This window comes from Acanthochromis polyacanthus, chromosome 4 (genome assembly GCF_021347895.1).
Source record: "Acanthochromis polyacanthus isolate Apoly-LR-REF ecotype Palm Island chromosome 4, KAUST_Apoly_ChrSc, whole genome shotgun sequence".
In the NCBI taxonomy this organism is placed as follows: Eukaryota; Metazoa; Chordata; class Actinopteri; family Pomacentridae; genus Acanthochromis; species Acanthochromis polyacanthus.
In genome coordinates this window covers 5,863,337-5,878,212 of record NC_067116.1, presented here as the reverse complement: position 1 = coordinate 5,878,212, position 14,876 = coordinate 5,863,337, and the positions used below count along the sequence as shown (strand labels likewise).

The following is a 14,876-nucleotide window of genomic DNA, read 5'->3' as shown; positions in this document are numbered from 1 at the left end:
GTAAAGGTGGGACGCGATTAAAAAAATAATCTAATTAGAGGCTTTGTAATTAACGAAGAGGACTGACGGGACTCGGAAACACTCCCACAATTTAATCACTTGTTCCTTGTATCATTTACGACACAAAACTACCATAGAAAGACACAAAATTACCAGAGTAAGACAAAAAATTACAATAAAAAGATGCAAAACTAACATAAAAAGACACAAAATTACCACAGGGACTGGTTTATGTTTGGTTTCAGTCTTGGTTCTCCTGGGACTGAATGTGATTTAAAGTTGGTTTAGGACTGGATGAGGACTGGTTTTAGACTGTCTTGGGCGGGCTTTGGACTTCTTTTAGGAGTAGTTTAGGTTTGGTTTTGTCCAGATTTTTGACTTTTTTTAGAACTGGTTTCAGACTGTATTAAATGAGTGTTAGACTTCAAGAACCCCAAACCCACCATCAAGCATGGTGGTGGCAATATCATGTTCTAGGGCTTTCTAGAAGTGCTTCTGGACGGGTTTCAGACTGTCATTGGCGGGTTTTGGACTTTCTTTTTTTAGGAGTAGTTTAGGTTTGGTTTTCTCCAGATTTTATACTTGTTCTTGACTACTTTAGGACTGGTTTAGGACTAGTTTCAAACTGTCTTGGGCGGATCTTTGTTTAACCCCAAGAACACCAAACCCACCATCAAGCATGGTGGTGGCAGTATGATGCTCTGGGGCTTTCTAGAAGTGCTTCTGGACTGGTTTCAGACTATATGTTGGATTTGTTCTGGACGGTCTTGGGACTGGTTTATGTTTGGTTTCAGTCTTGGTTCGCTTGATTTTTGATGTGATTTAAAGTTGGTTTAGGATTTATTTTACTCTGGATCTGGTCCTGGATGAGGACTGGTTTCAGACTGTCTTGGGCAGGTCTTGCACTTTTGTAAGAGTAGTTTAGGTTTGGTTTTGGTCCGGATTTTGCACTGTTTTTTGACTTTTTTGGGACTGGTTTCAGACTGTATTCTGACTGGTTCTGAACAGTTTTGCTGGACTGGTGTAAGTTAGATTTTGGTCCTGGTTTTAGACCTTTTAAGGACTGGTTTCAGACTGTCTTGGGCGTGTCTTTTTTTAACTCCAAGAACATCCAACCTACCATCAAGCATGACAGTATCATGCTCTGTGGAACTGGAGCTTTACTCCAAGTAAATGGAATAATAAAGGAGGATTACCTCCATGTTCTCCAGGAAAACCTGAAACCATCAGCAGAAGGTTGATCTTGGATCAACCCAAAAATACATCAGACATGGTAATGAAATGTGCCATTACACATGTTATTTTTGAATGCATTATTTCTATTGTTAGTAATTAATAATAATTATCGCGTTAAAGTCCCAACTCTAAAAATAAGTAAACTTCTTTTTCTAAGCTCAGGCAGCAACATCTAATTTCACAGCAAGGGCAAACCAAACAATGAGACTCTTATTTCCTCTAAATGAAGAAATGAAGCTGTTTCACCTGCTTTTTACTCCCACTTCCTCTAAAATTAGCTTAAGAGTGAGCTACAAATAGCACTGAGGCAAGAAAATTACCGCTGCAATGAGAAAAAACATCATAAGTGATTAACATGTAGAACGTTTTATCAATTAATTGCTTGATTATTTATGTTGAGTTAAAAATAGCAAATTTCCAAAGGCGGTACCTACAGATGTTTTGTTTCATCTGACCAAAAGATATCCAGTTTAATATCACAGTCACAATAATAATCAGTTAATGAGTTAATTATCTCATCCCTGCAGCTCTGAATGGAACACATCCTGTATATTTGACTTAAATAGCTGCTGTACCTGCAACGCTACTCTTTAGTGCAATTACAGCCTCCGTCAGTGATGATAGTAATCACAGCAAACGTCCTCCTGGGTCTTTGTGCCACACAACTCCTGCCCACAACCGAGTGTTTCCTCCACAGTAAAGCAGGTAAACAACAATAAAGGAAAACATCACAAACTAGTCCCCTGACAAACAAGCTAAAGAAACACAGACTACTTTGCTGTGCATTCTGGGAATAATCAGCGTCATGTTTTCAGAGTGTTTCTCAGGTGAAGCTTTCATGGTGGAGGCGTCAAACTCATTCTAGTTCAGTAAAATCACAGCATAATGACCTCTAAATCACTCCACATGTTTCACTTTGTTTTCGTGTAAAAAAGCACATTCTGAAAATGTTTTTGTTACAAAACATAATGAATTTTTTAGGAAGAAAAAAATTCAGTTTCAACAACTATCTCAGCGAATTTTTACACTTTCCAAAGCCGTCCGCGGGCCAGATAGGACCGTCTTATTGTGGTGATTTTGTGTCTTTTTCTGGCAATTTTCAGTCTTCTTGTGGCGATTTTGTGTCTTTTTCTGGAAATTTTGTGGGGCTTTTTTGGGTGATTGTGGATCTTTTTGTAGTAATTTAAAAAATTTCAGGTAATTTTGCATCTTTTGTTGTAATTTAGATTTTTTTATAGGTAATGTTGAGTTTGATTGTGGTAATTTTGTGTCTTTTTCTTGCAATATTGTCTTTTTCTGGTGACTTTGCATCTTTTGAGGTGATTCTGTCTCATTTTCTGGTAATATTGCATCTTTTTCTGGTAATTTTGTGTCTTTCACTGGTAATTTTAAGTCTTTTTCTGGTAATTTTGAGTCTTTTTCTGGTAATTTTGTGTCTTTGGCTGGTAATTTTGTGTCTTTGGCTGGTAATTTTGTGTCTTTTTCTGGCAATTTTGAGTCTTCCGCTGATAATTTTGAGTCTTCCGCTGACAATTTTGAGTCTTTTTCTGGTAATTTTGAGTCTTTGGCGGGTAATTTTGAGTCCTTTTCTGGTAATTTTCAGTCTTTGGCTGGTAATTTTGAGTCTTTTTCTGGTAATTTTGAGTCCTTTTCTGGTAATTTCGAGGCCTTTTCTGGTAATTTTGTGTCTTTCGCTGATAATTTTGAGTCTTTCGCTGGTAATTTTGAGTCTTTTCTGGTAATTTTGTGTCTTTTTCTGGTAATTTTGAGTCTTTAGCTGGTAATTTTGAGTCTTTGGCTGGTAATTTTGAGTTCTTTTCTGGTAAGTTTCAGTCTTTGGCTGGAAATTTTGAGTCTTTCGCTGGTAATTTTGAGTCTTTTTCTGGTAATTTTGAGTCTTTTTCTGGTAATTTTGTGTCTTTTTCTGGCAATTTTGAGTCTTCCGCTGATAATTTTGAGTCTTCCGCTGATAATTTTGAGTCTTCCGCTGATAATTTTGAGTCTTTTTCTGGTAATTTTGAGTCTTTTTCTGGTAATTTTGAGTCTTCTGCTGATAATTTTGAGTCTTCCGCTGACAATTTTGAGTCTTTTTCTGGTAATTTTGAGTCTTTTTCTGGTAATTTTGAGTCTTTGGCTGGTAATTTTGAGTCCTTTTCTGGTAATTTTCAGTCTTTGGCTGGTAATTTTGAGTCTTTTTCTGGTAATTTTGAGTCCTTTTCTGGTAATTTTGTGTCTTTCGCTGATAATTTTGAGTCTTTTTCTGGTAATTTTGTGTCTTTTTCTGGTAATTTTGCATCTTTTTCTGGTAATTTTGAATCTTTTTCTGGCAATTTTGAGTTTTTATGGTAATTTACTCTTTCTGTCGTAATTTTGCATCTTTTTGTGGTAATCTTGAATCGTTTTCTGGTCATTTTGAATCGTTTTCCGGTAATTTTGTGTCTTTTTCTGGTAGTTTTGTGTGGTGATTTTGTCTTTATGCTGTAATTTTGCATATTTTTGAGGCAATTTTGATTTTTTTTGTGGTAATTTTGCATCTTTTGTGGTCTGCTTTTTTCTTGTGATATAACAAAATCTCTTTTTTCTGATTTCCATCCTTCCAGCTGCCCAGAAGACATTTCTGAATTCTCTCTCCTCTTTTTTCCCCTATTTATCATGATTTATTGTTTGCCTTCATTGACGTGAAACAATTTTTAGGTGTTTTGGACGTTTGCCGGCCTCAGTAACGGCTTCTTGGCAGCATTTTTCAGAGCAATGTTACAGAAGCATCAGAGGAGCATGATTTGGAAACACACATACACTTTAATACACAAATATACAGATTTATAGATGAATTAATACCAGTACATGTGCTTTTATCCCACGGGTTGTATGCGTGACACCCCTGTCTTATGGGAACGGGTGATAATCTGAAGCTCTGAGTTCCCTCAGCTCGTGGCTAAACCTCGTCACTGAATGGCTGTAGTTATCTGCTATATATCGCTCTCTGAAACTCCATCCCTCACACTGAAAACCTCCGTTAGACTATGAGCTAATAACGCTGCGACCGCAGGCTTCTCCAGTTCAATCCTCTGTAGGATTGAACATCCGTCATGACTCACTCCATCATGTGTCACACAGTTAGTAAGACAATACACCCCAGTGTGTGTCTATGTGTGTGTGTGTTCATATTTTAGATAAACATCACGCCTGACGGGAAGCAATGTGAATGTGTGTAAATGTCCCATTATCATTCAGAATGACCATATAAAGATGCAAAATTACAAAAAAGACTCAAAGTCACCACAATAAGACTCAAAATTACCACAAAAAGATGAAGCAAAATTTCCTGGAAATGACTCAGAATTACCAAAAAAGATGCAAAATTACAAAAAAAGATTCAAAATCACCGCAATAAGACTCAAAATTATCACAAAAGACTCAAAACTATCACAAAAAGATGCAACATCACCACAGAAAGAAACAAAATTACCACAAAAAGATGCTAAATTATCACAGGAAGACTCAAAACTACCACAAAAAGACTCAAAATTATCAGAAAAAGATGCAAAATTGCCACAAAGACACAAAATTACCATCAAAAGTTTTAAAATTACCATAAAAACATGTAAAATCACCACAAAAACATGCAAAATCACCAGGAAAAGACACAAAATTACCACAAAATAATTCAGAATAACTAAAATACAGACGCAAAATCACCATAAAAAGATGTAAAATCACCAAAAAAAGATGCAAAACCACAACAATTGAAATTGAATTGAAAAACTTTGCTGATTGTGCCAAATGTTGCTATTTGACTAACATGTGATTAATTAACTATAAAGCCTCTAATTAATTAGATGTTTTTAAATGGGGTCCCACCACCTCCATAAACAGAACTGTTCCTCCATCTTCTGGGACTCACCAGGTTGGCCTCGCTGGGGGCATGGTACTTCTCGGTGCCCATGCGGACCAGGCCGTCGTTGTACAGGAAGATGCGCAGTGGGTCGCAGGACGTCACCAGGATGTAGATGCGCAGGTCGAACTTGTAGCCCTCCATCAGGAAGGGCTTGTCCAGGTACTCCTGGACGATGAAGTGCTCCTGGGCCGGCAGCTTCTCACAGTTACGGATGAGCGAGATCCTGGATGGACAGAAACTTTATTAGTCCTCGGGGGGGAAACGTCGTCAGCAGCAGCGTAATAAAACACGGCATAGAAAAGACACAAAAGATAATTAAAAAGATGATAGATGGGAGCAGAGCAGGGAACGTGAACAAGACTGATGACACCGTCTGACAGACATGTTGAAGGAAATAAGACGAGGCAAACAAGACGTGGATTTTATGGATTCAACGGAATATTTCATTTCAGAGTCGTTTGGAAAAGTTCTGGTGTTACATCTGCTGGTACCGGCTCTCATTCCTCACTTTACCACATACAGAATCAGAAGATTTAGAGGTAATTTGGAGTTTTATTGTGGTAATTTTGATTCTTATTGCCATAATTTTGTGTCATACTGTGGTGATTTTGTGTCTTTTTGTGGTGATTTTGCATCTTTTTGTAGTGATTTTGCTTATTTTACAGCAATTTTGCATCTTTTTCTGGTAATTTTGTGTTTTTTGTGGTAATTTTAAAAAGTTTTGTGATAATTTTGTATCACTTGTGTTAATCTTGCATCTTTTTGTGGTAATTTTGTCTTTAATTAGCCTAGCCGCGCTAGACAACCCACGGCAACGAATTTAATTCTCTGCTAGGGTGGGTCTAGTTACCCTCCATAAGGCTCGAGGCTGGATTCTCCTAAAACTGGCCGGACCAATCACCATGAAGTGTAGAGTCAGAAGGCGGGCGTAACTAAGTGATGACAGAGGCGTGACGATTCTGACAGAAACAACCGGCACACAATAAACAGTTATCTTTGGACTCGGCTTTGGCCACAGCCCTTAAAGATTTGAAGCTAAAATTCAACTTGAAAGATAAACAAAGGACGGCACTGAAGTGTTTAATTGAGAAGAAAGACGTATTTGGACTTATGCCGACGGGATATGGCAAATCCTTAATATACCAGTTGGCTCCGCTGGTTGGGAAGCTAATGGGACTTAGCCACAATCCGCCGGTGCTCTAGGAACTACGTCAGCCTATTCATTGCGCTGATTGGTTGTATACCTACCCAATTGCTGCAGAGTGATTTGAAAGACAACCTTTTAGCCCACCTCCCTCCCTGTCGAGCGGTCCTAGACCCTTGTGTCTTCAGAACATGGGTCTAGCGCGGCTAGGCTAGTCTTTTATGGTAATTTTGAGTGTTTTTCTCATAATTTTGCTTTTTTGGGGGGAATTTTGCATCTTTTTCTGGTAATTTTGTGTCCTTTTTTAGCATCTTTCAGCGATGATTTTGCATCATTTTTAATTATTTTGTGTCTTTTTCAGGTAATTTTGTGTTTTTGTGGTGCTTTTGCATCTTGTAGTGGTAATTTTGCATCTTTTTCCAGTAATTTTGTGTATTTTTTTTCGACAATTTTGCATATTTTTTTGGTAATTTTGTGTCTTTTTGTGGTGATTTTGCATCTTTTTGTGGTAATTTTGTGTCTTTTTGTGGTAATTTTGCATCTTTTGTGGTAATTTTGTGTATTTTTTCGGTAATTTTGCATCTTTTTTTGGTAATTTTGTGCCTTTTTGTGGTAATTTTGCATCTTTTTCTGGTAATTCTGTGTATTTTTTCAGTAATTTTGCATCTTTTTTTTGGTAATTTTTGTGTCTTTTTGTGGTAATTTTGCATCTTTTTCTGGTAATTTTGTATATTTTTTCTGTAATTTTGCATCGTTTTTTGGTAATTTTGTGCCTTTTTATGGTAATTTTGTGTCTCTTTTTAATTCCTAGACAATAATCCCGATCTACATGAGCAGTAGATGCAGTTGGAAAAAGAAGATGTGTTTTCTGTGCACAGAAAGATTCTTGTGTTAAAGACATTCAGCCCTAAAGGAGGTAGAGGGTCAGAGCCATGGTGCCCTGATGGTGTCCTGTGACCCAAAGAACCTTCAGCTTAAAAAAAGATAAATGTAAATGAGTGGCGTCAGAACGCCTCTGGGCTGGTTTGAGCCGAACAAACTGTCTGGCTCTGCAGGCACCCAAGGTTCCACAAAATATTCTGCTCGTTCTAAATAAAACGGCAGAAAAATAAATAGAAAGGTACAGGAGAAATTACACCTGGAGAAGGCTATAGTGTGCTGAATGGAATGGTCCAGTAGGTGTGCAGGTTAATCAGAGCAGACACCGTTTCTACCGTTTCTACCTCCACTCTGATTCATCTGCTTCGGTCTCACGTCGCTGGCACTCTGGTCTCATAACACTCAGACCACTGCTAGCTGGAGCTGGGCTGGTTTGTGGAACGTCTAGGAATGAGAGGCAATATCTTCAAAACAGTGCTTCTAAAAAAGGCAGGTTTGTGTATGGACATGAACTAAAGCTGCTCTACATTAGTTGCTCTATATTAAAGTTGCTCTAAATGCGTTACGGTTGATCTACACATGTATGTCCAGGGAGGTTTAGCTAAAGTTGATATTATTAGTTAAAGTTGCTCTATATTATTTAAAGTTGCTCATAAATCAGTTAAAACTGCTCTATGTAAGTTACAGTTGCTTTGTATTAGTTAAAGTTGCTCTATAGTAATTAAACTTTCTCCATATTAGTCAAAGTGGCTCCCTATTAGTTAAGGTTGCTCTAAAATGAGTGAAACGTCCTCTAGAATGAGTTAAAGCTGCTCTATGTTAAAGTTGCTCTGCATTAGTTAGTTGCTATATATTAGTGAAAGTTAATATTAATGGCTAAAGTTGCTCTACATAAGTTAATGTTGCTCTATATTAGTTAGTTGCTCTATATTAGCAAAAGTTGATCTGCATTAAAGTTGCTATATAGTAGTTACTATAATTGCTCAATATTTGCAAAAGTTGCTCTGCATTAGTTAAAATTGCTCTATAGTAGTTTAAGTTGCTCTAAATGAGCTGTTCAACACTAGTCAAAGTTGCTCTATATTTGCTAAAGTTGATCTATATTAGTTAAAGTTGCTCTACATTAGCTAAATTTGCTCTATGTTAGTTAAGGTTGCTCTACATTAGTCAAACTTGCTCTATATTAGTTAAAGTTGCTTTATATTAACTAAATTTGCTATATTAGTTAATGTTGCTCTACATTAGTCAAAGTTGCTCTGTATTAGTTAAAGTTGCTCTATATTAGCTGAAGTTGCTCTACGGTAGATAAAGCTGCTCTATGTGAAATTTGCTCTACATTAGTTAAAGTTGCTCTATATTAGCAAAAGTTGCTCTATATTAAAGTTGCTTTGTGTTAGTTTAAGTTGCTCTATATTAGTAAAAGTTGCTCTATATTAAAGTTGCTCTGTGTTAGCTAAAGTTGCTCTATAATAGTTAAAGTTGCCCTATCTTAGCTAAAGTTGCTGTATCGTAGTTAAAGTTGCTCTATATTACTGAAGGTTGCTGTATAGTAGTAAAAATTGCCCTATGTTAGCTAAAGTTGCTCTATATTAGCTAAAGTTGCTTTATATTAGCTAAAGTTGCTCTATATTAAAGTTGCTCTACATTCGTTAAAGTTGCTCTATAGTAGTTAAAGTTGCTCTATATTAGGTAAATTGATATTAATGGCTAAAGTTGCTCTATATTAGTCAAAGTTGCTCTGTATTAGTTAAAGTTGCTCCATATTAGCTAAAGTTGCTCTATATTAAAGTTGCTCTGTGTTAGTTTAAGTTGCTCTATATTAGTAAAAGTTGCTCTATATTAAAGTTGCTCTGTGTTAGCTAAAGTTGCTCTATAATAGTTAAAGTTGCCCTATCTTAGTTAAAGTTGCTCTATAGTAGTTAAAGTTGCTCTATATTATTGAAGGTTGCTCTATAGTAGTTAAAATTGCCCTATTTTAGCTAAAGTTGCTCTATATTAGCTAAAGTTGCTTTATATTAGCTAAAGTTGCTCTATAGTAGTTAAAGTTGCTCTATATTAGGTAAATTGATATTAATGGCTAAAGTTGCTCTATATTAGTCAAAGTTGCTCTATATTTGCTAAAGTTGCTCTATATTAGGTAAAGTTGATATTCATGGCTAAAGTTGCTCTACATTAAAGTTGCTCTATATTAGCGAAAGTTGCTCTATAAAAGTTAAAGTTACTCCATATTATTTAAAGTTCCTCTGAATTACTTAGTTGCTCTATATTAGTTAAAGTTGCTCGACATTAAAGTTGCTCTATACTAAAGCTGCTCTATATTAGTTAAAGTTGCTCTATATTAACTAAAGTTGCTCTACATTAAAGTTGCTCTATATTAACTAAAGTTGCTCTACATTTAAGTCGTATCTGAAGAGAGAAGAGCTCCTTTGGAGGCTTAGCATGGATGCTAACCAGCAGACAATGAGCTGAATGATGAGGACGGGTTAACGGCGTTAGTTAGTCGTTAGAAGTATCCGAGGAGACGACATGATTGATGAGTCGTGGTGTCAGATAATCACGGCCCACTCTCCCCTGCCTCTTTAATTTGGCACTGGAGGGGATCTCGCCTTTTTAAGCTCTGCACGCGCTTTTATTTTGTTTCCCTTCATAACAAGCCGGGCCTCAGACACACAAACAATAACTTCATTTAGCCGGTCGACGGAAAAATAAATTATAGGGGGTAGATATAACTTAATTTCCTGCCGTGTCACACCGTGCAAAAAAAGAGAGAGAGAGAGAAATCTAATCTAACGAGCCGCTCGCCGTCGAGTGGCCGAGCTAAACTCATCATCTTTCATATTCTTAATGTATTGCAATAATTCAGCCTTTGCCGCCTTTTATTCTTTAATAAATAAGGGCTTAGTGCAGCATGGAGTTATAAGTAATGCTCGCATTATACCAGAAAGGACAAATCCAAAGAGAATTGGAGGGAGAGGTGAGGCACGACGGACTATTTTTACTTCAATATCCCCACCTATTGGTGCCGGCGATGACGGCACTTCAAAATATTTCCTCACACGTGCACTCAGGGATCCCATCTCCAAAAAATGAGGAGTCAAAAAGAACACTTTGGCAATAATCATCGAGCAATTCCACCGCATTCTGCAGCGCTCCGGGGAGCTATGAGCAAAGAACAAAACAAGTTTCACAGGGACCCATATTTTTGCCAAATATAATATTCACACTTCTGCCTGTCTTATACTTTATATTGTATCTTATGAAACTGAATTATTTCACTCTTGAATCTTTGAACTGGAAACCACTCAACATTTTCACAGTTTTGTCTGCACGACTTTGATCTCTGTGCAGGTCAAACCACAGATAAAATATCCTGCTTTCAGTGCCAAAGGTTTGAGAGTTTTTTTTTGTCACATGTACAAAAAAACATTCAGCAGAGCTGAATGATGCTCCATACTAGTGAAGGTTGCTCTAAAATGAGGCAAAGTTGCTCTAAAATGAGTTAAAGTTACTTTACATTAGTTAAAGTTGCTCTAAAATGAGTGAAAATTGCTATAAATGAGTTAAAGTTGCTGTATGTTAGTTAGAGTTGCTCTAAATGAGATAAAAGTGGCTCTATACTGAGTTAAAGTTGCTGTACATTAGTTGCTCTATATTAGTTAAAGTTGTTCTGTGTTCATTAAAGTTGTTCTAAATGAGTTAAAGTTGCTCTATAATCTTAGTAGCTCTATATTAGTTAAAGTTGCTCCATATTAGTGAAGGCTGCTCTAAAATGAGATAAAGTTGCTCTAAATGAGTCAAAGTTGCTCTATAATCTTAGTTGCTCTATATTAGTGAAAGTTGCTCTAAAATGTGTCAAAGCTGCTGTACATTAGCTAAAGTTACTCTATAACAGTTAAAGTTGCTCTATAATAGTCAAGGTTGCTCCAAACTAGTGAAGGTTGCTCTAAAATGAGCTAAAGTTGCTTGTTGTAAATTAAAGTTGTTCTATAGTGAGCTAACTTTGCTTTATAATAGTTAAAGTTGCTCTATATTAGCCAGAGTTGCTCCATGTTATTTACAGTTGCTGTATATTAGTTGAAGTTGTTCTATAAAAGTTAAAGTTGCTCTATAATAGTTAAAATTGCTCCATATTAGTGAAGGTTGCTCTAAAATGAGATAAAGTTGTTCTAAATGAATTAAAGTTGTTCCATATCAGTTAAAGTTGCTCCAAATGAGTTAAAGTTGCTCTTTGTTCATTAAAGTTGCTCTATAATAGTCAAAGTTGCTCCACAATAGTTAAAATTGCTCTAAATAAGTATTGTATAAATATTGTAGCTTACAAAACTGAATTATTTCACTCTTGAATCTTTGAACTTGAAACCACCCGACAGTTTTACAGTTTTGTCTGCGCAGCTTTGACCTCCTCACAGGTCGAATCTCAGAAGAAAAAATAAAAAACGTGCTTTGAGTGCCAAAGAAATTCAAGGTTTAGGAGGTTTTTTGTTTTTTTTTGTCACATGTACAACAAAACATTCAGCAGAGAAATTTGTATGCTGATTGCCCTCTTTCTACAAGCAAAATAAAGTATAATAAATTTGCAAAACATTTCAAATAATGTGGGGCAATATGCACGCAGAGGTTAGTCAGAATGTATCGGTGTTGATTTTTACATTGTTGTTGCTGCATTATGCCTTAATGTCTTGTGCCAAGTGAACATATTGAAGAGCAACAACATGACAACATGTCCACAGTGAGCAGCAGCAGGGTATTTGTGCATGTGTGCATGAGAACGTGTAGGAGGCTGGAGAACATCACAAACAGAGAGTGGGAGGAGAGTCATTCAGAGGTCTGACGGATAAAAACTCCTCCTGAGTCTTGCGTTTATTGATGTCACACTCCAGTACCGTCTCCTTGATGGTTAAAATATACGGTGGGTGTGTTGCGTCCCTGATAATACTGCAATGCTGGCGTGTCGACACGCTGAAGTGAAGCTCTAAAGAGCTTGCGGTTCCCAAACAGACCACCGGATAAAACTAGAAAGGCACTCAGAGAGCACACTCCTCCTCCAAGGCTGCTCATTCCTACAGATGGCATTGTCAGAAATGCAGCATTTGATTATTAGTTATTGATGATCAGAAATCATGGCAACGTAGAATGCGTTCATTTAATATAGATGTACCCACAAACAAAATGATGGTGCGCTGAGCACAGGTGTGTGTCATGCAGTGTTTCCCCTCCCATATAACCAGCGAGGCGGCCCGCCTCGTCGGTATAGGCTACCGCTTCATTAAAGTACTGCCGACATTGCCGCCTCACTGGTCCGTGGCAAAAAAAAAAAATGCAGTGCAAAATCCGCCGGAACGACGAGACCGTCCGCGGGGGGGTGCGCGACTGCGGCGGAGACGGTGGAGACGGGCCGATAGTATATATAATTCCTTCCTTCCTCGACTCCCGTCCCCCCCGTCAACAACTTTCAGCTGAAAGTGACCCCACCACTTCACAGCCATTTCAACCCAGGGGAAACACTGTCATGCATGTGTATATTATGTACAGATACCAAATCACGTGACCTAAATACAGGGAGTCCTTGACTTACATTAGGGTTCCATTCCTATGGATCTACGCAAGTCGGAACTCTGGCGAAAATGTAAACAAAGCCGTTATAAGCTAAAGTTGCTCTTAATGACTTGCTCTATATCAGTTAAAGTTGCTCTGTATTCATTAAAGTTGCTCTATGTTAGCTTAAGTTGATGTATATTAGCAAAAGTTGCTCAATAATAGAAAAAGTTGCTCGATATCAGTCAAAGTTGCTCTATATTAGTTAAAGTTGTTCTAAATGCAGTGTGCGCCAATGACGTCGGACCATCGGTCAAATCCGATTTGTGTACCAAAAGTCCGGTAAAACTACATTACCGGTCTCATGTCCAGTGTAATTTTTTTTCCTGTAAATCACCCTAAGGTCGCCGAGAATCACCAAGGGATAATGCAATGTGTGCGGCGGCAGCGGCGCAGTGTGCGGCGGCGCAGCGACTTCCAATTGCTGGGCCATTTACAATCGAACGACAGGTTGTTAACGTCGTTAGTAAGCTATCGTTAACGTCGTTACCATCTCGCGGGAGTATCAACGACAATAAAGTGTTCAAACTTAAAATGAAATCCGCAGAAATCCGCGGATCCACGGAAAATTCCCATCCCTGAATACAAATTCAAGTTTCTGCAGGAGCGTGTGAAAGTAGCGCCAAAACGAAGCTGAGAGCTGTTTTTCTGGTCAAATTGGACGTGTATGGTGAGTAATTCAATGGTAAAAGTGGATGGTGGTATGGTAGAATGGTGTGGGAGGGTGTAGTGACGGTGACAGTGCATGTAGATGGTAATTTACCAGGTGTACAATGGGAGAGGGTGGATTCTGAGCAAGATTTGGCTGTTGCTATGAGAGTATGGTAGGTTATTTCATGGATTATGGTATTACATACCATAATCCATGGTATGGTATGCATAAAATATTCGGTCCAGTAAAAACTGTTTCGGTCCAGTAAAAAATTACTGTTTACTGGTCCACGGTCCAGTAATAAATTGTGCCCATTCGCGCAGACTGTAAATGAATAAAAGATCCTCTGCTTTAAAGTTGCTCCATAATAGCTTAAGTTTCTCTATAATAGTTAAAGTGGCTCTACATTAAAGTTGCTCTATATTAGTTAAAGTTGCTCTATATTACAGTCCCTCCAGGATTTCGCGGGCGATTTTCGTGATTGTTGCGGCCAAAAATTCCTAAATTTGTGGCAGCTTTTCTAAAAAAAATTGCGATAAAAGTTGCGAAGTTTTAAGCTTATTTGTTGTGATGAAATTGCGGGAGACAGTGACAGTTGCTAAAAAGCTGCATTTTTTCCAGCTTGTAGAACATGTTTGAACGCTGTAATTGACAATATTTATTCTGAAATTATTTTGCCTTCCAACCCATTTCCACAAGCTGGCACACCACAGTGGGAAATTAGCAGCAGCCAGATACTGGTTTAATATGACGTGGTTGGTAGATTTGCGGCACAAAATGCTAATTTACTATTGAATGAATCATATTCGGACATATCTGTCAGTGGCTTAAAAAGTTAATGTCACATCCTGGCACACACGTGTTCACACACCCACGATCACGGCTTGTCACATCAACTAACAAGAACAGCACTACAGTGGTAGATTTGTTGTAGGATCATAATCGTGATCGTCAGCAGGCTGCTGAGGTAGCGTTCACTTGTTGCCATGGTTACCGTGCCGCTATCAGACGCCATGCTGCTATGAATCCTTAACAAATCCGTGGATCCAAACTTTATTTATTTATTTATTTATTTAGTCAAGGGTGGGGGCTGCCAGGTGGCGTAGTGGTTAGCACTTTCGCCTTGCAGCAAGAAGATCCCTGGTTCAAATCCCGGCCTGAGCCTGGGATCTTTCTGCATGGAGTTTGCATGTTCTCCCTGAGCATGCGTGGGTTTCCTCCGTGCACTTCGGCTTCCTCCCACAGTCCAAAAATATGCTGAGGTTAATTGATGACTCTAAATTGCCCGTAGGTGTGAATGCGAGTGTGATTGTTTGTCTGTATATGTAGCCCTGCGATGGACTGGCGACCTGTCCAGGGTGTCCCCTGCCTTCACCTGAGTCAGCTGGGATAGACTCCAGCACCCCCCATGACCCTAGTGAGGATAAAGTGGTGTATAGAGAATGGATGGATAGTCAAGGATGTGTAGCACA

The 14,876-nt window shown here is 38.1% G+C and overlaps 1 protein-coding gene across 5 annotated transcripts in view; it reads right to left on the bottom strand.

The window, feature by feature from the left end:
* Positions 1-14,876, bottom strand: part of ttll7 (tubulin tyrosine ligase-like family, member 7) — a 163,387-nt gene that overhangs the window by 111,334 nt on the left and 37,177 nt on the right. For all 5 annotated transcript variants that reach the window (XM_051947402.1, XM_051947401.1, XM_051947406.1 and 2 more), the window contains exon 7: positions 5,141-5,357. In XM_051947402.1, the coding sequence (XP_051803362.1) occupies positions 5,141-5,357 (217 nt within the window). The remainder of the gene's footprint in view (positions 1-5,140; positions 5,358-14,876) is intronic.